Genomic DNA, 25,439 nt, shown 5'->3' on the forward strand with positions numbered 1-25,439 from the left:
ACCGTGAGCGATACAACATTGGTAACATTGATTAAACTAAGCTTCGAGGCAAATCATTTTGCATCAAGGTTTTTCGAGTTATTCGAGGAATCGTTTCAGCCCTAGTATTAGTGTTGTTTTCGTCAACGAAAATTATGACTAAATATCGTCGTCAACGAACCTTTATCACGTGACGAAAACGAGACGAGACGCAACGTAAATGCTGGTCATGTGACGATGACTATAATAAATATATATATTGTTGACGAATAAAAACGAGACTAAATGTGGTTTACAAAATAAAAACTATGCTAAAATGTCTCTTCATTTTCGTTCCCTGTGTCTCACTTCAGGGGCTGGGCTGCATCAGGTCGCACTGCGCAGATGCAGGCGACATTACTTCTTCAAGCCCTAACGCATTATTTAATTTAGAAGATGCAGCGGTGAGTTAGGGAGTGAGACGAGCGTAAACAACAACAAACAAAATTAAGTCTGACAGAGAAAGCTGGGACCGTGGCCGGCCAGCCAGAGTTCGTCTTTGGGAGAAAAAGAATAAACGGCATGGGAAATCACAGTAAAAATCACAGGAAAAAAACACCACAAACCTTAAGAGACATCTCAAGCCATTCCATAACGAAATTGAGGTAAGTCAAGACGTTAACGTAATGTTACTTTCTATTTTAGAAAGCTAATGCCAACTCATGAGGCGGTGGTTAATGTGTCTCATTTTAACGTTAGCTTTAGATGTTAGCCACTGGAGCTGAAAACGTGTGTGTGTGTGTGTGTGTGTGTGTGTGTGTGTGTGTGTGTGTGTATTTGTTTGTGTGAGAGAATGTGTGGGTTCTTAGTTCCTACTTGACTGACTCCATGTGTACTAAGCATCCCTTGTTGGCCAACATTTTGGTTTTGTCTATACTACTAGGTACTAGGGGTGCACAATATATCGACTCAATATCGTTATTGCGATATCACGTTGCGCGATATTATACCGAAAGTCTCGCGATAATTACGCAACATTTTGTTTGCGTTGCATCCCGCCCAACATGTACCCAAAGAGTATAGAAGCAACAAGAGGCGAAACTCAATAGAACGTTGTGTTACATTCAGTCCAAGATGGCGGAGCTGCAGTTCCATTGAGTTTCTCCTCTTGTTATGTCTATACTCTTTGATGTACCTCTCGAAAAATACACATCACTTGGTAGCGTTGTATTTCCCCCGACTCATTTTCTGGTTCTCCTTCTCCATAAACAATATGAAATCAAGGAGAGGGTTAACTTTTCCTGCTCCAGATTTCCCACCGTGGTCAGAAAGAACAGGGGAGACACTTTGTTTCTCTCACTAAGACTCTAGAGTCACTACTCGCTCCGAAGAAAATCGGCGTCACTCTCTCACTTCTACCTCGCTCTACCACACACCAGAGCACGTATAAACATCAGCTGCGTGGAGCCTCCGTAGAACCATAAAACACAGAGAAAGAAAAGAAAGGACCTAAAGAGAGAGCGAAGAGTGGAGCAAAAGGAACACAAAAGTAAGAAAATGAGTGTTGCTCTGGGAGACGACGAAATAACAGAGATTGAAAGGAAACCTGCCTAGCCTACCCCCGGTTGCTTGGCAACAGTAAACAGAAATTCTCCGGTGCTACCTTAAACCACGTCTTAAAAGTTACTTCAGAGATATTGTTAAGTCACAAGAACAATGTTTTTGGATTTAAAAGTATTTATTTCTCGATAAAAGTAACACAATATATGAGATTAAATGCCAAACATATCAGATATATACATAAATACGATGTCCTGAAGCGTTTTCCGCCATCTTGAATTATTTTCTTCGACTTGAGCCACTGACATACGTCACGCTGCCTTCACTCTGATTGGCAGTCACTCGTGGCCAAACGGCCACTCCCATTGAAAATGAATGGTACGTAGCTGTCTCTTGTAGCTAATGTGACTGTAGGGTAATGCCTCCTCCTCGGCAGCTTGGAAATACTTTGGCTTTAAGCCAATAGATGTGCATTGCATTGTTTTTTATACTGTAGTCGTGTATATACAACCAGTACAACATGTCCTGTTCTGTAGACATGCTCTTTATTTATTTATTTATTTTATACTGTCCAATCAGTAAAACATGTCCTGTTCTGTAGACACATGTTGGACCAGTCCAAAATGACTGTCAGTTGAAATAAACCTTGTGTTGTAAGAAAACTTGTTTTATTTGTTATAAATCTATTTTGATGCGTTTTCCCATAACTTTGGTAATTTTACATATGTTTAAAAATATCAAAATTAATATCGATATCGCAATATTCATTATCGATATCGCAATATCACATTTTTTTCAATATCGTGCACCCCTACTAGGTACTTATACTATATTGAATGGATTAAATACAATTGCATTACTAAAAAGAGACTAAAATACAATTTTCATCGCCTAAAACTAGACTTAATGTCATCAATTTTCCTCGACTAAAACTAGACTAAAATAGTCATGGATAATTCTGATTAAAATAAGACTAAAATGCTCAGACTTTTAGTCGACTGAAACTTGACTAGACTAAAAAGAGTATGAACGTGACTAAAACTAATAAAAACTAAAATGACAGCTTGACACAAAGACTAGACTAAAACTAAAATTAAAACAGGCCGCCACTAGTTGAAGCTGGAGCTACTGCAACGGAGTAGCTATATAGCAGGACTTTGTACTGTGAAAAATCACCAATAAAGGCTTCTGAACCAAATATTACACAACTGGACATGTCCCAGCAGTAAAGTGACCGGAATTTGGGGAGAAATGACCAGCATTGGCCGAGATTGCTACTATTAGCTATGTCGTGTTAGCATATAGCTACTTAATAGTTAGCAGTATGCTAACGTTAGATTGTAATGGAACGAAGCAGCACTTTCTACCGTCCAGATAAAGGCTTCTGAACCAAACACTACCCAATCGGACATGTTTCAGCAGTAATGCGACCCAAAATTGGGGAGAATTTAACAACATTGGCAGCCAAGATGACAGTGTTTACTGCCATTAGCCATGTAGCTACTTTAGTTAGCTCAATTAGTTGACACTAATAGAATATAGCAGTTTGGAAGGGACAGGAGTAAATGTTGGGTGCAGTATTCTGGGCACAAACATCAAGTAATGTGCAATTATGTAGGTCTGTTGCCAGCGGCCTCTCACCAGCAGGGGCCTTACCCTTAGGTCAGCCAAGGTCCCCACAGTCAGATAACCCTGTACACTGGAAAATTTGAAATGTAAATATAAATGTGTGAATGGGGAAGCAATGGCCTAAGGCTACATCCACACTGTGTTTTCATTTTAAGGCAGCATTTTGAAACAAAAAACGTTTAGGCTCTGTATCAGAAATGATCTCAGTCCATATTAACACGCCTGACAACGCATATCACATTACCATTCACATACACTGTGCATGCATGTGCCGTTGTAAACAGGAAGCAGATTGTCTAACGTTACTAACATTAACATTGAAAATCATGGATGTAAAAGTTGAAAATACAAAAAATACTTTGGAAAAAGAACAACAATGGCGAAAATTATGACCACGGATTTATTTGCTTGGACTGACGATGAGGTGGAACTGTTACTGAAAGGTATATAAGCCTACCTAACCAATAACATTGACTGACGTGCGTCATCTTTTCCTTTGTTTCTGCCTGTCCAGACTACAATGCCACCCCAGTTTTCAAACTCAAGCAGTGTTTCCAAATGTCTCAGTTTTGGGAGTTCGGAAACGGCGAAGTTGTGTGGACACGAGGCGTATACATAGCAAAAAATATTCGTGTGGATGTAGCCTAAAGATTAGAGGAGCGGCCTTGTGACCAAAAGGTTGCTGGGTCCCCAGACTGGGTGGGGAAAGTCAGAGTGGCGTTTGCCACTCATCATTACCACCATTGAGTGCAGCTTCCCAGTGTAATTACATGCACAGCAGTAACCAGGGTATGGTCTTACTTAGGGCTGCAGCTATCGATTATTTTAGTAATCGATTATTCCATCCATTAATCGAGTAATCGGATAAGAAATACTTTTGTTTTATTGAAGAGCAATACTATACAATAGAGTGGTTTAATTTTCGGGAAAAAACAACATTTGTATTGCCTAAATTGCATAAAATAATATCTCACAAAAAACTAAACCTATTTAGTGCCATATTACATTGTTTTTAAAGAAAACATTTTCTGAAATGCAATAACAACCTCAAACTAGGGCATACATTAAACATACATAAGCATTGCCTTTAAGTTGTGCAACTTAACTTTCAGAACTACAAGTTTCAACCTGAGACTGATCTGTTATATAGGCCTATATGTACAGTATATATAAGTTATACTTAACCTATTTTCATTTATTTATTTGATTACAATGCTACATAGCTCTGTTACACTTATGCTAGTAGATCGTTAAACAGCTGTTTTATTTCCGGGTCAAAAAACACTCTAGCGGAGTGGGAAGGGGCAGTTGGAGCATGCGCAGACGCTTAACCCGATCTTACTCCGGTTAAGGTACATGCAGGAATACCCCGATTACTGAAGGAGGTCTCTAGGTCTGTTAACCAGGATATGAGAACTCCAATTTTAACCGGGGTAAGGGGAGAAATCGGGGTATTGCCTTAAACCGAATATAATTGGTTTTTTAAACTGCATGCATGTAAACGAGAGGCTAACACATCAGACTGTAGTTGTACTGGGAAGCTTGTGTGAGGTAAAAAAAAAAGTGTTTCATTGGAATACATGATAACATGTGACATAAGTCAGAAAAGTTATTGGTGTCTCTGGTCATCAAGTGCGAGACAGAAAACCTATTTAACAAAGTATCAACTATTAAAACAGTACATGTGCGCAAAGCCCTGACTGAACAACTGCAAGCCCTGTTCAGAGGACCTGAGGGGCCTAGCAGAGGTATACGGCATAAGTAGTTCACTAATATACTCTAGTACCGGTGAGAAGCCCAGTTAAAGCATTATAGATACTTATAGATGAGGAAGATGATCTTCTATTGAATTCTAAATTTAATCGGAAGCCAGTGATGAGACACCAGAATCAGGGTGAATTGAGAACCATATATGAGGTAGTCTTGCTGCTGAGTTTTGTAACCGTAACCGATTAACAGCGTCTTGGCTTAGGCAGGAATAAAGAGCATTACAATAGTCTAAGGAGGACACAAGGCATGGATAACCATTTCCAACTGCTTGAAAAACAACAATGGACGTATTTTTTGCAATGTTCCTCAGATGAAATGGCAGGACTGAATAACTGTCTTGGCTTGTTTGTCAAATTTCAGCTGGTAGTCAAAAGTGAGGCCTATGTTTTTGGCAAAATATGTTCTAGTAGTAGCTTCTATCTTTGCAAAATTGTACTTTGTATGCAAACATTTCGAAGTAAATTTTTTCCATCCTAATACTGTAGCTGGGGAACTGAAGCCGGTGTGAGGAGTACCTGGACTATAAAACAGAGGCTCTGTACACAGCTCACACAGACTCGCACACACACACACATCACAGCCTTGCCAATCATAGCAACCATACTACATTAAAGATATATTGAACATCACATACCGTCCACAACAAAGTCTGAAAAATGAGCCATGGAAAAAAATGCACAGCTACCTTTACCAAAAACCACCAAGATATATTGCTGCCAAACAGCTGGTGTCCAGGAATGAGATGTTTAGCTGGAAATACCAACTCAGACTTTTACACTTTTTCAACGACCCCTACTGCTCTGTGATTTACAGGAAGATGATGGCATGATTCCAGGAGCGGGGTCCAGAGCTGCACAGGGTCCCTGCATGCTGAGCGTCTTTCCTCTGCCAAGCACAGGTAAATATGCCCCCTGTAGATGTTGACAGCTGGAACCCCCTGTTCAATTACATAGTTTATGAGCACTGAGTCCATTTTGTGGCTGAAGACTTCTGGTTACAAACATGTCTTCAGTTTCATAAAGTGCTCCTTCTGCTTTTATATCACTGGTAAGGTGCCGTCCTGAGAACATCACTTTTCTCATCAGTTACAGTTCATCCGCCTCTATGCCTGTCTGATCAGAGAAACAACGTGGATGCAAAATGAGCCTGCTTCAAACCCTTAATACATCAGGAACACACAGACTTAGACAATTATTTGTTGTTTTTGGTCTTCAACCCATAAATAAATGATGGCCTTTCACCTAATTAGTGTGGTTGTATTGTCTCTCAGAGCTTCAAATACTTTTCCCTAACACCAGCTGTTTCCACACAGATGTGCCTGCGCATATGAGCTATTATTTGCGACATGATTAAGCATTACAGAGGGATTGCTACATAACTCATAAGGCAAAGCAGATGGACGGTTTTGATCACAATGACAAAACAGACATCTTTAATCTGGTTTTTATGAAACTGCCTCATGATTATTGGAGAACAGACTCCCCGAACCGCTGTACATTAATTTCTCAATCTAGAGCAAGTCCAGCACCTTTCAACTATTTGAAATGCTTGTTTTAGTCAGCAACTCACAGAATCGCAAATTTTAAGAAAATATTTTCCTGCTATTATAAAATGAAAATGAATACCTGACTAAATGCACATCATAAAAAATACAGTATTCGAGGAGTACACCGCCTGGAGCAACGTTTTGATTGTTTAATATCTTTGTGATATCCTGGAGTCTTCCCTAAAGTTTTTAATATGATCCAATATCTCTGTCATGCAGAAATTGCATTTAAATTGCTTTATGTCATAATGAATCAAGGCAGATGCCCCGACTGAACAACACTGTATCACTTGTTCCATGTGGCAGAATTATGCCACTGGTTTCAGGCGGCTGCAGGAGGCCCTAATCAGACCTCGCATGCGTTCCAAGTTTGATTACCAGCTAAATCAAACACAATCAGGAGGAAAGTTGGAATGTAATCAATCCCTTGCAGATAGGATTCAACCCATTTGTCAGATATAAACCATTCAACAACAGACCAGAAAACGATTCAGACAGCACACTGACATTTACTAAATTATAACAAATCCTGATTCCTGAACCACCCAGAAGTAGTTCTTATACTGTCAGAAATAAGCAGACAATGTATTTTTTAGCTTTTGTGCAACTGACCCAACTTCCTGCCCCTCAAGTGTGCAGGCAAACATGATTCAAGAGTCATTTTGTGTGTGTTTTCACTTTTGGCAGTGCGCTGGATGGGATGCAGACTTCTACAGAAGGTTCAAGAGCATTCCACTGCTTTTATGATAAGCCGTGGCCTGTTAGTGCTAAGTCTGGGAGTGAAAACGTCAGACTGGCCAACAAGCTGTGTAAGCAATGAGGGGAGCTGCACTAATCGAAGAAAGAGCGTTGGACTTAGCGCTGGACTAGGAGCTAGCCTGTCTGTCCTTGTTGCTTTTGAGATAGGAAGAGAAGGAAGACCACCCAACCACATCCACACACTTCATCTCGCATTCATCTCAAAATGATGATCTGTGGAATATACCTGCTTCAGGATATGTATGGCACAGCAAAGCTATAAAATATAAAGAAACACGTCCAAAGGAATATTTAAATGTACAGTGTCTGCCAAACTGACTCATTCAAATCAGTTCAGTGAATGATCCTCTGAAAATTATAAGTTATGAATGCGTTTTCCCCTTGCTTACTGACTTTTACAAGAGACAAATATATAGGCTCTGGCTATTGTAAAGAGAAAATGAGTCAATTTGAGTAGGGTAGCAGTTTTTGCTTTTCTGTCTCTTCTAATGTCATATAATGGAAGAACATTAGTAATAGACCTAACGAAGCAAGTTTTCTCTTTTTACTACCGTACATATATTTGATGAGAGGTTGTGTGCTGTTTCCAGTATTTTTTCTTGATTTTAGGCCTATTTGATGGCAAAGGTCTGCTTAAGTGCTACCACATGTTAAGCCTTTGTACTGCTGTCATTGACTTAATGTGAGTATGTTGTTTTCCAGACTCTGTGTGTGGTGAATGTGTATGAGGGAGAGAGGAAAAGAAACGGATACAAAGTGACAAAGAGATAGAGAAATAAAGAAAGAATGCATATGTGTGTCTGGTTACTCAGTTTGGGACTTTTTCCAAAAGCAGGGACAACGCTAAATCCTAAATCATGGCTGCATCTCCCTCCTTCAAACATCTTAATTGCATTATCTATTATCTTTATAAGTCTTTAAATCAACATCAGGTTTACCAAGGTCATTTTAAAAAGCAAAGAATGCAATTTTTTTAAAAATGATAACAGCATTAGGTTCAGAAGCATCTGTCCACAACACTGACATGAATCACAGTCTAAGGGTTTGGGAGGGATGGGGGCTTTTTTCCATCAGACAACTCCGTAAATCTGCCCCAATGACCGGCAGGTGAAAAAATAGAGCAAATGAGAGGCTCCAGGAAGGGAAACGTAGCTGGAGAGGAGACTGGGATGAATTAAAAACCGGTGGAAAATGACTTAAAGAGAAGGCGATCCGTTGAGTGAACAAACTGTGGAATTGTCCACTCGTTGTTGAGCTATGCATCACCGACACAAAGAGGCGCGCACTGATGAGGACTCTGCAGTGTGCGCTTCTACCAAATATACAAGACTGATTGATTAGAAACTCAATCACTGCCACTTGCTGTCCTTTTTCTGTCGACCTCTATCAGCTGCTTTGCTTCCCTATATCCATTTTTTAAATGGTCCTACTCGCCCTCCTCCCCTCTTTTCCTCCTGCTTCGTCTTCACTTTGCTTCAGATAGAGGAAGTGTGGTTTGTGTGCAGAATGCGGCTGACTGGAACACACTAGGGAAGCCGAAATTTGAGTCCCTGTGCATTAAATGTTCCACTACAGCAACAATTTCTGTGAGGGGAAATCATGCGGTGGGCCACTGTTAAAGGGTCTGAAGGGGGGGGGGAAATCATGACTCAAAATAAGAACTTGGCCATTTTGGTGGTTGTATTGGTTTTAGTGCACGCCATATACTGTAGATCTGTATTAAATCCGACCACACACCTTTGTCACATGTGATGGTCCTCTTTTTCCTCCACCATTCTGATTCTCTCTCTCTCTCTCTCTCTCTCTCTCCCTCTGCTGTCAGCTTGCCACCAATGCAGAAAAATTAAAAAGAAACAGAAATTAGTTACATAGCAAAAGAGTAATGTATGTGCAGCTTGTGTGTGTGTGTGTGTGTGTGTGTGTGTGTGTGTGTGTGTGTGTGTTTTTCAGGACATAAAATATTTTATCGTGTTTAATTATAAATCGTTGCCAGGCTCAATGTTTTAATACGCCATGTGGGCTTGTTGTGGAAGTTGTGCGCTGTGGATTTGTTGCAATGCTTGTTGCAATTACTAGTTTATTGCCACACTGCCAGATTTGTAGTCCGGGTTTACCTTTTTTTTGTCACTAAATGATGGTACAGTTAAGTTTCTGAGATGCTGCAAGGGATGTTTGAACCCTGTATGTCAGCGTCACCTCAAGCATGAAATTGGTTTTACATTGCAGTTTTTAAGTTGCCTATGCAAGCAACATTTAGTCTGCAAGATTAGTCATCCCATTGACTGTTACTAAAATGTGGTTTCTAAATGGTGAGTCAGCTAAGGGGCCAAAGTATAGGGATCCCTATGGGAGCTTTCTGATTTTTCTAATGGTTTTGCACATCTTTCCTATGAGGGTTTGTATGAGAGGTAGTCAGCTTGAGTGTGTGGCACAGTGGTTGGCTACATCAGATTCATCTGTTTTGTCTTTTGTAATTTTACAAATTAACTGCACATCTTATTGCTGCCAAATGTTTCCTGAAGTGCTGCAATGACAGGGTTGATTAGCTGTGGAGAGCTCACATGCTGCATCATTGTGGGTGACAAATTAAAAGAATAATTTCTCAAGCATTTAAAGACCAGGATAGATCAGTTTAACAAATTTGCAAAGACGCATAACCAATGGTACAGTATAGATTAATCTATATTAGTGCAATTTCTTTGTGAGTTTTTTCTACTTGTGTACAGCTACACATTGAGAGGGCGTGGATATAAAAGTGGCTTCCATCTGCTGTAAAGAACATAAAATATAAACAAATGCAGTGAGTGATGAAGTGAAGCAAATGTCTTCATATTACACAACATTCATGTTTAGCACTTATCAAAGTCCTTGTTAATTATGTCTGCAAACCAATAAATCATCAGGTAAACAAAGTGTGCAATGTTTTGACATCCATTATACACAGACAATTACAGGCATTCAGTTGTAGCCTTTAAACTCTTGTTTGTTTGGGAAGGTTTGACTAACCAGCCTGAGAGGTGAGTGATGACTACTGTAGATATAATCTTCATAAATCGTATATGGATTGGCCAGATGACAAGCCAATAGTTCACTTAATTTACCTGATGCTTTGAGGTTTGGTAGGCCTGTTCATCTGTGAAAGCCAATTCAGAAAAAAAGTTCTGGTGAGTTTGGTAGCCTAACTTTTGAACATTTACCTTAAAAAGCTAGATGCAGTAGAGGGAATCAATTTGCTTGAACAAAAAATAACTGTGTTTTTCTGTAACCTAATTTATGAAATTCTTTGTAATATATTTGGATTTTATAATGATTGAGACATCTGAATAGGCAGTCTCTGGTTTGGGCATTTTATGTAGCTAGTACCAGTACCAGACATAAAAGCTTACAAGGTCAATAGTTTAGCTAACCTTAAACTCGAATATTCACTTCTTAGCTAGCTAGCTTAATAAGTTAAAAGCCAGGTAGTCAAATGTTAGACAGTACAGGAGGAAAAAGGGAAAAACATTATGATACTTCTTTACTTGGCCCTACTTCTCTAGTAATTATTGTTTTTACGTTTCAGACGTTTGCTTTGATGGCTAACGATCAAGTCAGAGCTAAGCAAAGATAGCCTAAATCGGATAAACTTACTCAAGCACAACATACCTCCATTTTAAAGATATTTCCAGATTGTTTGAAGACTCTTCTATACAGCTGGAAACACAACAAAACACAGCTGCCCAATGTAATTATTTTCAGCTTTAAACCCGTTTCCCAAGTCATTATACATTTGTCATCACCACAGATATATCACCTGGACGTAACGTCACCTTGTCGCCATCTTTGTTTGAAATCTTTGGTCGCTCGCAACCTTCTATATACAGTCTATGGTCGCAACAAGTAAAGCCCAAAAGCCCAAACCCTTGCTCCGATAGTAACGTTGGCCAAGACACGACATTGTATACCGTACGTTTAACAATCCCTCCAGGATTTAAACATAGTAAGCTACTTTTATCAGATATGATGGCTGCAGCACATAACACCAGGTATTATAAAAAACCCATCAATTTAAAAAAGATGTTTCCCCTTTCTTACAGGGATACATGCTCTAAGTGTAGTACACAGGTATTTGTGGAAGGAAGGGAGAGATGATTGTTCTTTGTTTTTATCCGTTTATTATCATAATTTAGTCCCGCACAATGACATTGAGGTGTTTTAAAGGAAGTGTTTCAGGTGTCCCACTGAATCCAAGTAACAAACAGTAGGTTGTGTGACTTTACAGACACAGCACAGTCAAGGAAATACCTTTCTGAAAAGTAAATATACTTAGAAATTGATTGTGTGTGTGTGTGTGTGTGTGTGTGTGTGTGTGTGTGTGTGTGTATTCCATAGAGGGGTTTGTTTTATCTCTTCATGTAGAAAATCCACAACTAGAGACGTTTGAAGCCCTTTACAAGTATTGTTAAAAATAAGTCTTCAAAAAGTCTTCAGAAAATAAGCTTTTTTTTAAATACACTGACAACATCAGCTATGCCAAACTACTTGAAGGTAATAATATGACTTCACCACACGATGGCAGCAAACTGTTAAATATAGTGGATTCCCCCAGGTTACAAGGCTGTCAAAGTCACAATATAACAAGGAAATAGAATTCCAAATACAAAACAGACTTGCCATAATTCACTGAAACAAAAAGGAATCATGGATTTAAAGCATACAGCCAAGCCAGAAAGTGATCACTATTGTTTATTGTTCCATTTATCAAAATTATTATTGTTGACATGCATGCTGACTTTCTCTATGAATATTCAACCTCTATTTTCTTTAAAGGAGCATAGATGTCTGGTGGAACATGTTAGACAGGATGGCTCTTCCTAGTTTGCAGGTCCCTGTATTTGCCACTCCCACTGTATGATGTCGGTTCCTCCCACACCTTTTTCATGATGTATATTGGAAAGATCACATACTTCCAACACCCTGAAGAATTAAACTTCAAAGATTCAGTGCTATGGCACAACATGTACGTTTCAGATCACACTCACACAGGCCTGGAATGCCAAACTACTTGAGGCTGGAAGGCTTTTAAGAAATAAGTGAGTCTGGGATTGTCCATGCACCTGTTGTAACACAAAAAATGTAAATACTTCATAGTACATGTATGTTTCTTATAATGCAGCACAACCTGCCACATTACTTTATAAGCTTTAGCAAGTATAATACAAGCCAAATGTGCACAACTATGTCTTATCATAGCCCAACTTTTGTGACAGTATTGTAATCCAGATATTTTCTCATATAGATTTTAAAGAGCCTCTACCCCCACCCAAAACATGTACACAGGAAATGCTATTGTTTTAGACAGGAAATGCTGAGAATGGGGCCTCAGATTACACTCACAAAGACTGAGATTGGGGAGCGAAGTGACCACTGAATGACAATATGGGTGAGTGTGATAAAACCACAGTAGAAAACCATAATGATCAACCTGCAATGGATATTTTCTATTATGTCATTCAGTATGGATCCCTTCTGTCCTAGTGACCTTTACTCCAGCATGTGCAGATATTTACAGTACACACACACACACACACACACAAGTATGTACATGTAGATGCCCAAAACAAAGCCAGTATTGTGCGTTGCAACTACTAGAGAAAAGTCTCACACAGCGATGGGAAGTTAAAGGGATACTTCACCGATTAGCATTAAGCTTTGTATCAGTAGAAACCCGGTAGTATTTTAGAATGACCGTGCTTCCCTCCCTCAGATTTCTCTGTATTGTGGGTCTGGAAAAAAGCCTAGGCATTTTTGCCCAGAGTCTGTGGACTACAGCCAGCTAGTTCCGCATGTTTTCAACCCGCCCATAAGGGGTTGGACTGTCGTCTTCACCCGAAGCGAGCCGAAGCTAGTCGAGTGTCAGCCATCTTGGAGCTAAGCTACAGCTCTCTCTTTTCAGCAGCAAACTTTTACAACAATTATGTGCATTCAAACTACCACACGTGTACCACCGGGATACATTGGTACAGACAGACTGGTGCAGAAATGGGGTGCTTTTATCCAACTACTGCTAACTGCTGGTGGAGTTTGTGACTGTTAGATGCAGACCATTCTACATTCCACGCAAATTCACGGCTGTGTTTATACTCAGTGTTTACAGCCCACCAAGCGCTAATGCTATCAATGCGTTAGCTGAACTTTACGGAGCCTATAATGTGTGTGCACTAAATGTAGCCTGTTTCGTATTTCGTTTTTATATAATGTTGTTTTTATATATTTTAAATGTGTAACACCACTTGAGCCATGGTGAAAAGTTCCGTGTATATGGTTGAGATGACAATACAACACATTTGAGTTGACTTGACTGTCTCACTGTCTATTATGTCTGTAAACGGTAGGCGTGGCTTGGGAGTGGACTAGTAGGGAAGCGAAGCAAGTGCATTCTGGGAGTTGTTTTCTTTCATCCACATGAGCCAAAAATACATTTTCTGGCTTTTCTCGGTCTAGAAGGCACCAACTTCTAAATGACCAATTTAATACATATTCATCTTTCCAGTGGTGAAATATCCCTTTAAGCCATGGTAACTGAGTTGGAATCTTTGCTTGTCTCTAGCATCCCTCTATTTACACAATTAGTATGACAGAGATGTATTACTTTCTGAGTGCGGGTGGGTGCCTTTGTGCTTCCATACTTGTGTCCTTTCCCTGGCAGGATTAATAAAGTATATCTTCCCTGAAAAGAAAACGAAAGAAAGTACTCCAAAACGAAGATATCATACTGATTTGGATTTCTTTGAGAAATTCATTTGGATTTAAGAGTAGAGTTAGTAGTTAGAGTAACCTTCAAATTTAAGATCAAAAGGTAAAGAGTCGGGACATAAGAATATTTTGTGATAGTGATATATATCACAAAAAGGCAAATGCATGCAAAATCAAATCAAACTGATCCATTGCAATTAACTGTGTTATACTTAGACAAAACACGTGTAAAACAAAAGCTTTAAAAACGCTTAAATACGCTTTAATTCCAATTTCATTGAATGCATTATTTAAACAGCAGAATTTGGTAAAATAATATCACAATTTTATGGAGATAAAACCATAGTCAAAGAGTGTCCTCATAAATACAGCTTTACAACTTTTACCATGTGTTTTTTTGTGTGTCCGTGTGTTTGTGCCTAGGTCTCTATAATGTTTCCACATGTAGAAATAACTATAGATTCAGTGTAATTTGGACTTAACTTAAAATCTAAAATGCCCTGGTCCCCGTCCATCAATGCCTTTGTCACTTACACGCACAGACATGCACACACACATTTATACACACACTGATGACGTGCAGCTAGCTCCATCCCTAAGTAGCAGACTGCGACACAGCGTCCAACTCCCTCCCTCCCTTCCTCTCTCTGTTTCTGCAGTCCTCTTCTCTCCTGTCCCAGGAAGCACTGCTTCCGCCTCCTCCTGCAGCCCTGCCTGACTGCTCATCAATAAGCTGTATTAGCCCATCACTAATCATATTGCGAGAGACAGAGAGTGAGAGAGTAGGGTAGCCAGACTTTGTGTGCAGTGCATCATCAATGTGTGTGGGTGTGTGTGTGTGTTTGTTTGCGTGTGTGCAGTTGGGGAGGGAGGAGTGTGTGTGGGGGGGGGTGTGTGTATCCTAGCGGGGCGCTTTTCCCTGTTGTAGTAACCAACCGCACGCCGGCTGCCAGCCATTACTTCACTGCAGCAGCAATCTGCCCTTTCGTATTTAGTGAGCCAGACACACTAACCTGTCTGTCCCCTCCTCTTTTCTCTCTCCCTCTCTCTGCATATTCAGCAGAGCTGCCCTCCTCTCCTCCTCATCACTCTGCCACTCCTGCGGCGTTGCTCTCTGCTTGAAGGGGACACTGGCCTGCTCCTCACCCACTGATTCTGCATGACTGTCACAAAGGTAAGACCGCTCTGGATGGGGAGCAACTTTAAGGATGTGACCAGTGATTTAAGATTGGGGTTAGATTGGACTGTGAAGGTTATTTAAGGTTTTGATCTCATGTGTGTGCATGCATGGAGGAGGTGAGCTTTTGAGTTGGGTAGTGCAAGGTTGTCAGGATGCTGCTGCCCTGAGGATTTGTGTTAATGTGTGTTCCCATTAGAAATGCAGTCTGGTTATGATAAGACCAAAATCAACAACATTACATTCTCTAATCTGCAGCAGACAGTATTGCAGGCTGAAGCGAGTTATTCTTTTTATATGTGTAGGAGCTATGTAAACTTTATTTAGATGAGAATTGTTATTCAGATAAGAAATTCAGTATCAGACCCGACATTTGAAGACTAAACTGTTTATTTAAGTATTTTGTGTAAGACTACCTTTTAAACTCAGTTATTATACTGTATGTGCAAGATTGTGAGACGTAGTGTAGGTGATCATTTTGCGACAGGTTTGGTTGTTTAAGGTGTTTTGTTCATTTCTATCAATAACAATATGAGAGCTGGGAAGCAGGTTTGGGGTTTTGTTCACTATCAGCTGCAGAGAGTAAAGCATATCTCCTAAAGCACGACGGTGGCTTTGACAAATAGTGATTTATAATACTAATTAACAAAAAAGATTACAATTATGATATGCAAATTCTGGCTTACAGTGGATTTCTAAGTACTCCACGTGAAAACATAAGTTTAAGGATTTTGACAGTGTCAGTCTGTGTTTCAGTCATATCGTGGATTTTTCTTGATCTACTGTGACTTGGATTGTATTTCCATTTGTACATCACTTTGGACAAAAGCGTCAAGTGAATAAATGTTAATGTAAAAACCTGTTAAAACAGTCACATTATGGGGTCTCAGCCACCATTAACGGATGAAGACCAGCTTCCCACAAGGCCAAGCCACAAAACGATTATGGTACATCTTCTGGGAGTAGATAAAAGTCCATGCAGTGTCCTCTCAAGTGACAGCAACAAATATGTGTGTGTGTGTTTTAGCTGTCTCAAGCTGATCTTAAAGTAGGTGTGTCATCCCGCTTGCTTGACTGTTTATGTGCATCCAAGTGTGTATTGGAGGTTGCAGTCTGTGCTTAACCCTGCAGAAGCCGTTTAAATCCTCTCAATCAATTAAGAGAGGGAAAGAGAGCGAGAAAGACAGACAAAGAGAGAGAGAGAGAGAGAGAGAGAGAGAGAGAGAGAGAGAGAGAAACAGGAAGAGGACACACAGAGAGGAAATTAGCACACCTACTCCGATGTAGAGAATTAACCTGGACTGAAATAGATGACCTACTGTAGACACAGGACAATGGCCTATTTACTCACACTTACGACCACACAAGTGCAAGTTCCGCACAAAAGTTGTGTTAATACAGAATGGTGTAGTTTGTGTTTCCTGGCTGCTCATCCCTAACACAAATTCACAGACAGTCGCTCTCAAAGTGCAATTTTCCTTCCCGTGTGTGAGAGAGATTGTGTGGGAGGTGTGTGTGCGAGCTGCGTACGTGGACGTTCTCCACTATGAGAACTGAAGGAGGGAAAGGTCAGGTGCTTGTGTGTTGGCACTGAGCCAAAGCCTAAACCTGACTGTAGTCAAGGCCAAAGGCATTGAAGAGAATTTTAATGAATACACCCATCATTTTTGTCATTTTGCAGTTTGCATTTTGATTTCCTTCCTGCAATTATGGAAATGAGATGATGAAGAGGAAGGAGTGGAAAAAAAGGAAAGTCAAAAGTGTTCTTTGACATCTCTGTAAAAAAAAAAAATGTATGAAAGCACATTGCCCAGTGGTATCTAAAGTGGTATCTGGGTGTGTGGGAGAAGCAGAGAGAGAGAGAGAGAGAGAGAGAGAGAGAGAGAGAGAGAGAGAGAGAGAGAGAGAAAGAGAGAGAGTCTAGGGAGCTGTTTTCATGGATATGCCTGCCAACAGCAGAGAAGTCACCTTGGGACGGATACAGAACAAGAGCTTCTATGCTGACGGGGCTAAACAGACTTCTACCCCCTTAGCCCACAGATACAGACTGACAATATTCTGGAGAGACAGTCCCTGCAATGCCTACTTAGTATCAGATCAAGATTTCCATGGTCTTGCATGACCTATTAGCATTACAGCAGAGATTAACAGTAAATCTATGCTGGGGGCATAGACATTAACACATGTAGCATAATTGGGACAGTAATGTCATCTCTTTAAATTAGCAATAATGTAGGCCTAAATGTAGTGTTTATGTTGTGTTTGCTTATGAGTACCAGTAACTAAACAAAACATGTTTGCTGTGAAACATTTTTGCATCAACAACACATTAAGTGGGACAAAAGGAGAATTAAAATGTTAATGCATTTATATGTATTTTATGGAAAAATAGCAAATGTCAGGCTCGCAACCTATGCAACCAACCTATACAACCCACTCCATAGATTTTCTTTCAAAAGATGCTACTACAGTGAACTGGGATTTTTTAGTGGGAGTTTTGAGTCTAAGCATGTATATGATGGTATGACACATGATATATGTATTGCACATGTAGTCCATATAAAAATGTCATACCAAAATACTTTTAGTATAAAGTCATATTAGGACATTAAGTGAAAAACAATGAAAATCTTCTTTATGTTTATAACTTAAACATATTCGAATGACCAAGAAAAGTTCACATTGGTGGTGGTCCTGGAGATGTTTGTTTAGTCTGTTGTGTTTCTGATTTTACAACTACAACCAGATTCTAACATTTTCGGAATTTTTAATTCTTTAATTTTGAACATGCTTCCAATGTAACTGTCTGTATTTACAATTTTTTAAAGATACTGTAGCTAGCTAGTTGGGTATGGTAAGTACATCCAGAGCTGTTTTTTCAAAGTAATACTGTTGTGCAGACATTGTACAGTGTATGTATTTGTTACTCACTGATAGACAGATCAACAAACAGAGAGAGACACGCTACCGCTGACAAAATGCTGACAGTGAAATCAGGTCATTGCATGTTTAAATCCATGGCCTTTGCTTTTAAATATGGCCTTACTGCACTGAGTCCTCTGTGAGACGGGACCATAAGCTCTTTAGCTTTTTAACATAGCCACTTTAGTCTACTGGCAATCATTTCTTTGGGCCTGGAGAGTTATCCCATATATTGCTACCAAATATCATAATACCTCATATTGAACATCATAATATGATTTGTAAAATCATGCAGAAATGTAAAATTCCTTTTAATTATGTAGTTATAATGTAAGTTTATGAGCAGAAACAACTCTGAGGGTGTAACTATGCCAAATGCTCGACTTCTAACACAGCTGAAGAGTTCCTAAGAAGATGGATGATGCACTGCTCACTATAGTTTTCCAGGATCAAAATACAAAGTACTGCATAGATGATGCTTAGTGCTGCATACAACATGCTGCTCTCAGTAGTGTAGCAGAAAACTGCAAACACAGCTAGCACATCAGGGCACAGCATGGGCTTATTATTACTATATCTGGAAACTGTTCATATTTGCTTTGTGATTGCGTGTATGTCTGTGTGTGCATGAGTGTGTGGATGTGGGTGGGAAGGCACAAATGTGAGTTGGCAGACACATCATGTGTAGGTGGGTAGATAACTTCCGTTACTACTACTAAATCGGCACAGAGTATTAGAGATCTTGTGATATCAGCAAAAGGACAAACCTGTTTATCTGCTGTCTTTTGACATGAAACTGTGTGATAGTGTGCGTCTACATCCTGAAGGCTGTTTGACCTCATCTCAAAGTAGTTCAATGAAAGCCTGCAGCTCACAGCTTCTCCCTTACATAAGATAAACGGAGTAAGAACAAACCCATACAGTAAAACTACTCTACCTTCCGTTTGTTCAATAAAAGACCACTTGTGTCCTCCAACAACACAGAGGAGGCAACAGAAGCTAGTTTTAGCATTAATCGTTGCCCTACGTTACCTTCCTGTCAGTTTTAGTTTGGTCTCAGTCCACAGGGCTCAAGGGAGAGGCATAATGGCAGCGGGATTTCCCTGTGCAAGAAACTGACCTCTCCAAAAGGCTGGGGTCACTCAACCCTCCGTCTGCCAAGTGACCTCCAGCCAGAGACGTTGGGATATAAAAGCACAGAAGGACTGAACTCTGTTTCATATTCAAAGCAATTTCTGAGCATCTAGCAAACTATTAAACTGTGCCATTAAGCACAACAGTAAGCTGCACAGACCATTTAGACTGATCTTTTGAATACCCCTTTGACTAGAAAGCTGTGATTTGCATGGCAACCCCTAAAATGCTCCAGTTGTTTTTGGTTGGAAACCACAGAAAGAAAAGAGTGTGCCAGGGCTGTGGAGGGGGGTGGGGAGTAGGACAGAGGGACGCTGAGGGAGCAGAGGAGTGGCCGAGATGTGGAGGGGGAGGACTGGCCTTTGGAGTCCCCCTTTTTATTCCTTTTGACACCAGCAAAAATGCTTCCCAGCTAACACTAAAGGGAGTCCGTGCGGTGATAAATGATTGTCCGTTCCCAGAGGACGGACCCATAAACACACATACTTATGTGTGTATTACTATACTTTGGAGTACTATACTACGCTTGATTCATTTACTGGCTCATAACTCTAACCTTAACCATCTGCACTGCACCCTTAACCTCTCCCTAATCCTACATGCTTGTTTCTCTTGATCAAAAGCTTTATATTTAACCCTGCTGACGTGAATTCTATATAATTCAAAGTAGCATTCCAGCTGTGTTAAGCGTGTTTGCAATTACATATCTGCAAACACCCCAATTATGAAGGAGGCCCACTCTGCTCCGATGTCAGGCACACACATGTGGTTGGAAAGACGTCTGAAAGCCATTTTCAGAGTGTTTATGGTACAGCTTCTGCTGTTAACTGTGAGGCTGTTCAGACTCTCGTAGCATAAAATGATTTAAGATATGTTTTCAAGATATGAAAGCTCTGACACAGCTCAGTGACTATATGCTTTTATAGTTATTTTATTCAATCAAAACAGAAAAATAAGAAATTTGCTGTAGAGAGGCTGTGCACATTTACACACACACACACACACACACACACACACACACACACACACACACACACACACACACACACACACAAATCCAAGCACATCCACGTGCAAACTGTCTTCAATTCTTTACTCAGGGCACTGCGCCCACCATAACTCTTAATTGAGTCTGATTTAGACCACTGGCCATTTGTTAAGCTTAATGTTTACCCGCACACTCTTACAGACACACAGACACATTAAACTGAGAGCTAAATTGCCAACCTAGCAACCTAAAACATGCTATTCTTGAAGTAGGAAAAATATACAACAGTTTAGCAGATTAAGAATCCTAAATCCAGAATTAAGCTTTTTTGTTTCCTATAGCAAGTTGTATGTGTGTATATGAAGAGAGCTGGGGCAGACACAGTGTGAGAAAAAGGAGGAAAAAAGGGAAATAGTTGTGAGAAAGCTACAGAAAAGCATTCACCACAGGAAGACATTCAGATCTCATGAGCTCATTGCCTGTCAGAAAGCTTCCTTACCCTGCTTAGAGTGTGTGTGTGTGTGTGTGTGTGTGTGTGTGTGTGAGAGAGACTGTCTGTAACAATTGTACTTTTCAAATCTGTGTGAAAAGCCTGTAGTGTATTTCCAAAAGCATTGGGAAACTTCTTTCCACTGCATAAATCATTCCTCCACTGCAAATGCATTCACACAATCCATAGTCTAGGTGACCTTCTCACCAAATTATGACTTGAATTGAGAAACAAGTGCACAGGGGAAAGCTTTGTTGTGGCTTTTGTTGGATAAAAGTGTTCATTTTTTAATTCCCCTTTGGAAGGATGCTGAAATAAAAGAGGAGGGAATAATGTGAAATTATTAGTGAATATCTTCCAGTGGAAATAAAGATCCAGGAGAGAGTGACCATTACCAGCATCCCCTTTCCCCTCCAGCTGAGATTAAGTGTGTGTGTGTGTGTGTGTATGTGTGTGTGTGTGTGTGTGTGCGCGCGTGTGCACGTGTGTGCATGTGCGCGTGCTGTCTGAACAATCAGGACATAGGATGTGCTTCCTGTTTGTGGGCCTGGGGAAAAGGCAATAAGTGCATTAAGACAGATGGGTGTACATACTTACAGATGTGCAAGTGTGTATGATTGTTTTTAAGGAGTGGGTGTTTGGTAAAAAGGATTTTGTACACTAAAATGCCCATAGTTTTGGTATTCAAACTTAAGTGCGAGTAAGATGTAAGAATAGGCAAGGCAAGGCAAAGCAGCTTTATTTGTATAGCACATTTCAGCAACAAGGCAATTCAAAATGCTTTACATAAAAACAATAAAAAAAGTGCAGTATAAGAAATTAAACATTAAAGCGCAGTTAAAAACAGTTAAACATTTTTAAGCATTAAACATTAAAAAAAAAATGTTGTGTGGGACGTGTGGTTTACTCTGCTTGCCACCCATCTTGGCGTGGAAAAGTACTTTTAATAGCTTCCAAAGAATTCCAAATTAAATGAATTCCAAAGAATTAAGTAATTACCTACAGTTTTTTATTTGCATTCAAGAAAATGTATTTACCTCACACCATTTGCAAGAAACTGGCAGTAAGACTTAAAGGTGCCCTGCCACACAAAACTGTTTTTACTTGTATTTTTTTTTTTTAAATATGTTAGGTCCATATGTATTTGTGTTATGTCGTGAATGTAAACATAAACTGCTACCTCCTCTGTCAGCTCTAGCCACTGAAAAGAAATAAGCGGAGAAATCAGGCCAATTACAAAAGCCGGTCAGTCTGACATGGTGTTGCCTGAGCTCATTACTATTCATGAGCTCGCCCAGATGTGCTGGGTAAAGGATGCTGATAGCCAGGCTCTCATTGGCTAGCTGCTAGCCAATTAGAGTCAAGCAGCTTAGCTCGTTGAATATTAATGAGAACTGGCACAAATCGAGCTGGGTCTTCCTGCAGGCTTTCTATACCACGCTAGAATGGCTTGAAACAAGGTAACCAAGGCATTTTTTCCACAAAAAATGTTACAGTCCATGGTAGAACTTCAGACATTACCACAAAGTAATGAAATACGTGTGGCAGGGCACCTTTAATACTAGTTTAAATGAGTTGCTGAGATTTTATGCAAAGTAAGTCATTCTCTTAGATGGATACAAACCCTGTGTCCATCCTCTCCTTTAACTCTGAGCAATGCTCCTTTTTCTGATTCATCCTTTCTTTCTTTTTGGCTGATAAGTAAAGCATCAGTAGAGTCGACTAATGCTTTACATATCAGTGTGAAATCTTCAATTTGTTCCTGAATCGTCTCTCATCTTGTAAATGTCCTCTTGGCCTTATTTATGTCTAGCTACTGTATATGTCTGTCTTTGTCTTTATCTGTCTTTTTTTTCTTTCTCTAAGTCTCTCCCTTGTTTAGAAGATCTTACAGTAAAACCCCTGTGACTATTACAACATAATTGTAGTAACACAAGAGGCTCTCTAGTCAGATAGTCTCTGTCTGTGGCACATTGAAACAGATTGAATGGCTTGCAGCATCTGTAAGGATGTTATTTATATAAGAACACACAGTGTTATACGGAAAGTTGTTTCTATTATTTTGTCCACCCCATTTATATCAATGAGGTTAGGCTAAATACCAGAAACAATAAATAAAGTGGTACTGTAGCTAATCTGGCAAACATGTCAGTTTCTTTACAACCTGTTTTAAGGGTCTGACTGCTCATATTTCTTTTCTTAGCAGACTGGTGTGGTGATGTAGCCGTGTTCCCAGGTCTCAGAAATGTCTTGAGTACAAATTAATTATAACTAATAGGAATAACCCGTCCCTCTAATAGTCCTAACGCAAGGGACATGACTCAATATACAGAGCTCTTCAATGTTCAGTTTAGTAAATAGAGGCACTGAGAAAAGAATGCAGTGCAGTCTTTATTTATTTGCACTACAGTTGCACTAGTGAAGCTGCAGTGGTCAATACATGTCAACTATGCAGTGCCACTGCAGTGAGAATTAGGGTGGTCCATTTTCTCACTGAAACAGTAGCTGCCTGGTTGGGAGGCTTGATGATGTGTCATGGAATCTACTTATGTAATTTTATCCAGCATCACATTCCCAGGCATGAGGCTGACAATAGCAGCTGCGTTTTCATTTCTTGCATGCTTGTGCAATGTCAACTCACATTTGAGTTATGTTCTATCATCTGTGCCGACGCCTAATGTTTTGTGATTTGTTTATTTCTCACACCTGGTATGGTGGTCAGAAGGGCTGGGACGATATGCTTCTTTCCCGATTCCCTTTTTTAACAATACATGGGTGCTGATTCGATTTGTATTGCGATTTTCATTTATTGCAATTCCAGAAGTATTGCGATTCGCTAGTATTGAGTATTGTGAGTTTCTTTTCCTCCTTTTAACAAAAACAAAAGTTGAATAATACACTTCTAGGGACAATATATCTTGAGACATTTCTAAAAAACTAATTGTTTTCTAAAAAGAGTGCACATGACATGTCAGTCCGTCAGTCTGACATTTATTTAATTTGTAAAGAAATACATAACATGCATTTTCTGCATTTTCTGCCTTCGCTCTGTTGTGCTAGAAACGGATAGCGGTACCAAGCAGAAAATATTTAGGTGAATCATTGGTAAAAATAAATAAATAAAAAATATTGATTCTAGGGAAAAGAATCAATTTTAAAAATTATAGCAAAAAAAAAATCACGATACATAGGATTTTGTTTCCCACCCCTAGTGGTCAGGTATGAAGTACTATGATGTCTTATGCTAGTAAAGCACAGGTTCAAACATGAGACATACCACATTTGATCATACAGACAATGAAATATCTTTATGTGCTTTATACACTGTAGCTAGAACTGTATTCTAGTGAACATCGAGTGAACATAAGAGAGAAATGAGTGGGGAGTGGGGCAACGATTGAGAGCACATCCACGATGGATGATATATTAAGAGAACCCACCCACACTTTCTCTCTCTCTTTCTCGCTCTCTCTCTCACACACACACACACACACACACACACACACACACACACACACACACACACACACACACACACACACGCACGCACGCACACACACACACAGACATCCGCATTGGAGTTCATCAGGGTCAAATTCAGCTCTGTATTTCGCCTATGGGCACTGATAGCAGTGTAAATATAGATAGTAGTCTCTCTGCAGCACAAAATAGTACATTTATTTCATTTACTTTCCTCCTGTGATTTTTTTCTGTCTCTACTATTCCCTTTGCTTTATGTTTAACATTATGTTTACTCTGTTCTGTAATGCTGCTAAAAATTTGATACACAAAAAGCACAACAACGTCATTTAAAGGTAGTTAGTCGGCGTGGTTCACTGTTCTGAACTAACTGATGAGCCCATGAGGAGATCACATGAGCCACAACCAGATAAGCCTCTTATAGAGGCTACAGTATATGGTGAAAGTGTCAGTGTGTGTCTGAGCCACAGATAAAGCCTGGTGTTTCAGTTTGTTTGGCCAAAACAATCAGGCTTGTTTGGGTTCAATTGACGATTGGAGAGATCAGACAGGGGGATAGCTGCAGAAACCTGGGTTGAGTTCAGAGGTCTTTCAGACTTGGGTCTCACCATTTCTCTGTTGGCGGTGTTCATCTGTACTATTTTACTGCAAAAGAGGAAGCTATAGTTTCAGGAATGCAGTCCTAGGACCACATTTCTACGATCGCACTTTTGGGTCCCTAGTTACGAAACTGGCATACTGTGCCTTATATCAACATTTAAGCTAGGAGCTAGCTAGCTAATTTATTAAGGGTTAAGGTTAGGTTTAGGGATTTTGACGACCCTAGTTACCGACCGAAACTGGCATAGCCTCTTAAGCAAGCGTCAACATTTAAGCTAGCAGCTAGCTAGCTGTTAAGGTTAGGTTAAAAGATGGGGTGTGGGCATTTTTAAGGCCATATTTACCGAAAGAACCTGTCCTACTAAGCAAATGTCAACACTTAAGTTAGCAGCTAGCTAGCCATAAAGGGTTAAGGTGCACTAGTGACTCCTTGTAGTCAGGTTGGTCAGGGTGTCTTGCGGACTGAGTGGGATCTGAGGCAGATAGCATAAACAGAAGAGCTCTGGTGAGCTGGCAGGTGAAAAGAAGCACCATAGGAGTCATTCGGCTGGCTTTCTACACCCTCCTCCGATCAACAGTGGAGTTAGTAGCTGTTGCAAAATGGAAGAAAGGGGGAAGGAAATGCAAAGAAAAATACGAAATAATGTTAGTAATCTTAAATCAACCATTCTACATGTTAATGTATTAAGTA

The 25,439-nt window shown here is 39.9% G+C and overlaps 1 protein-coding gene across 2 annotated transcripts in view; it reads left to right on the plus strand.

The window, feature by feature from the left end:
* The first annotated feature begins 14,759 nt into the window (after positions 1 to 14,759).
* The window catches only part of coro2ba (coronin, actin binding protein, 2Ba), a 51,792-nt gene continuing 41,112 nt past the window's right edge, over positions 14,760 to 25,439 (plus strand). Inside the window, exons 1-2 of one of the 2 annotated variants that reach the window (XM_035999780.1) lie at positions 14,760 to 14,777; positions 15,021 to 15,131. In XM_035999780.1, coding sequence (XP_035855673.1) covers positions 15,117 to 15,131 — 15 coding nt within the window. In that variant the 5' untranslated portion in view covers positions 14,760 to 14,777; positions 15,021 to 15,116. Of the gene's footprint in view, positions 14,778 to 14,844; positions 15,132 to 25,439 lie in introns of those variants that run through there. The other variant, XM_031289985.2, reaches the window with a different exon arrangement.

The sequence above is a fragment of the Sander lucioperca genome, chromosome 3, assembly GCF_008315115.2.
Source record: "Sander lucioperca isolate FBNREF2018 chromosome 3, SLUC_FBN_1.2, whole genome shotgun sequence".
In the NCBI taxonomy this organism is placed as follows: Eukaryota; Metazoa; Chordata; class Actinopteri; order Perciformes; family Percidae; genus Sander; species Sander lucioperca.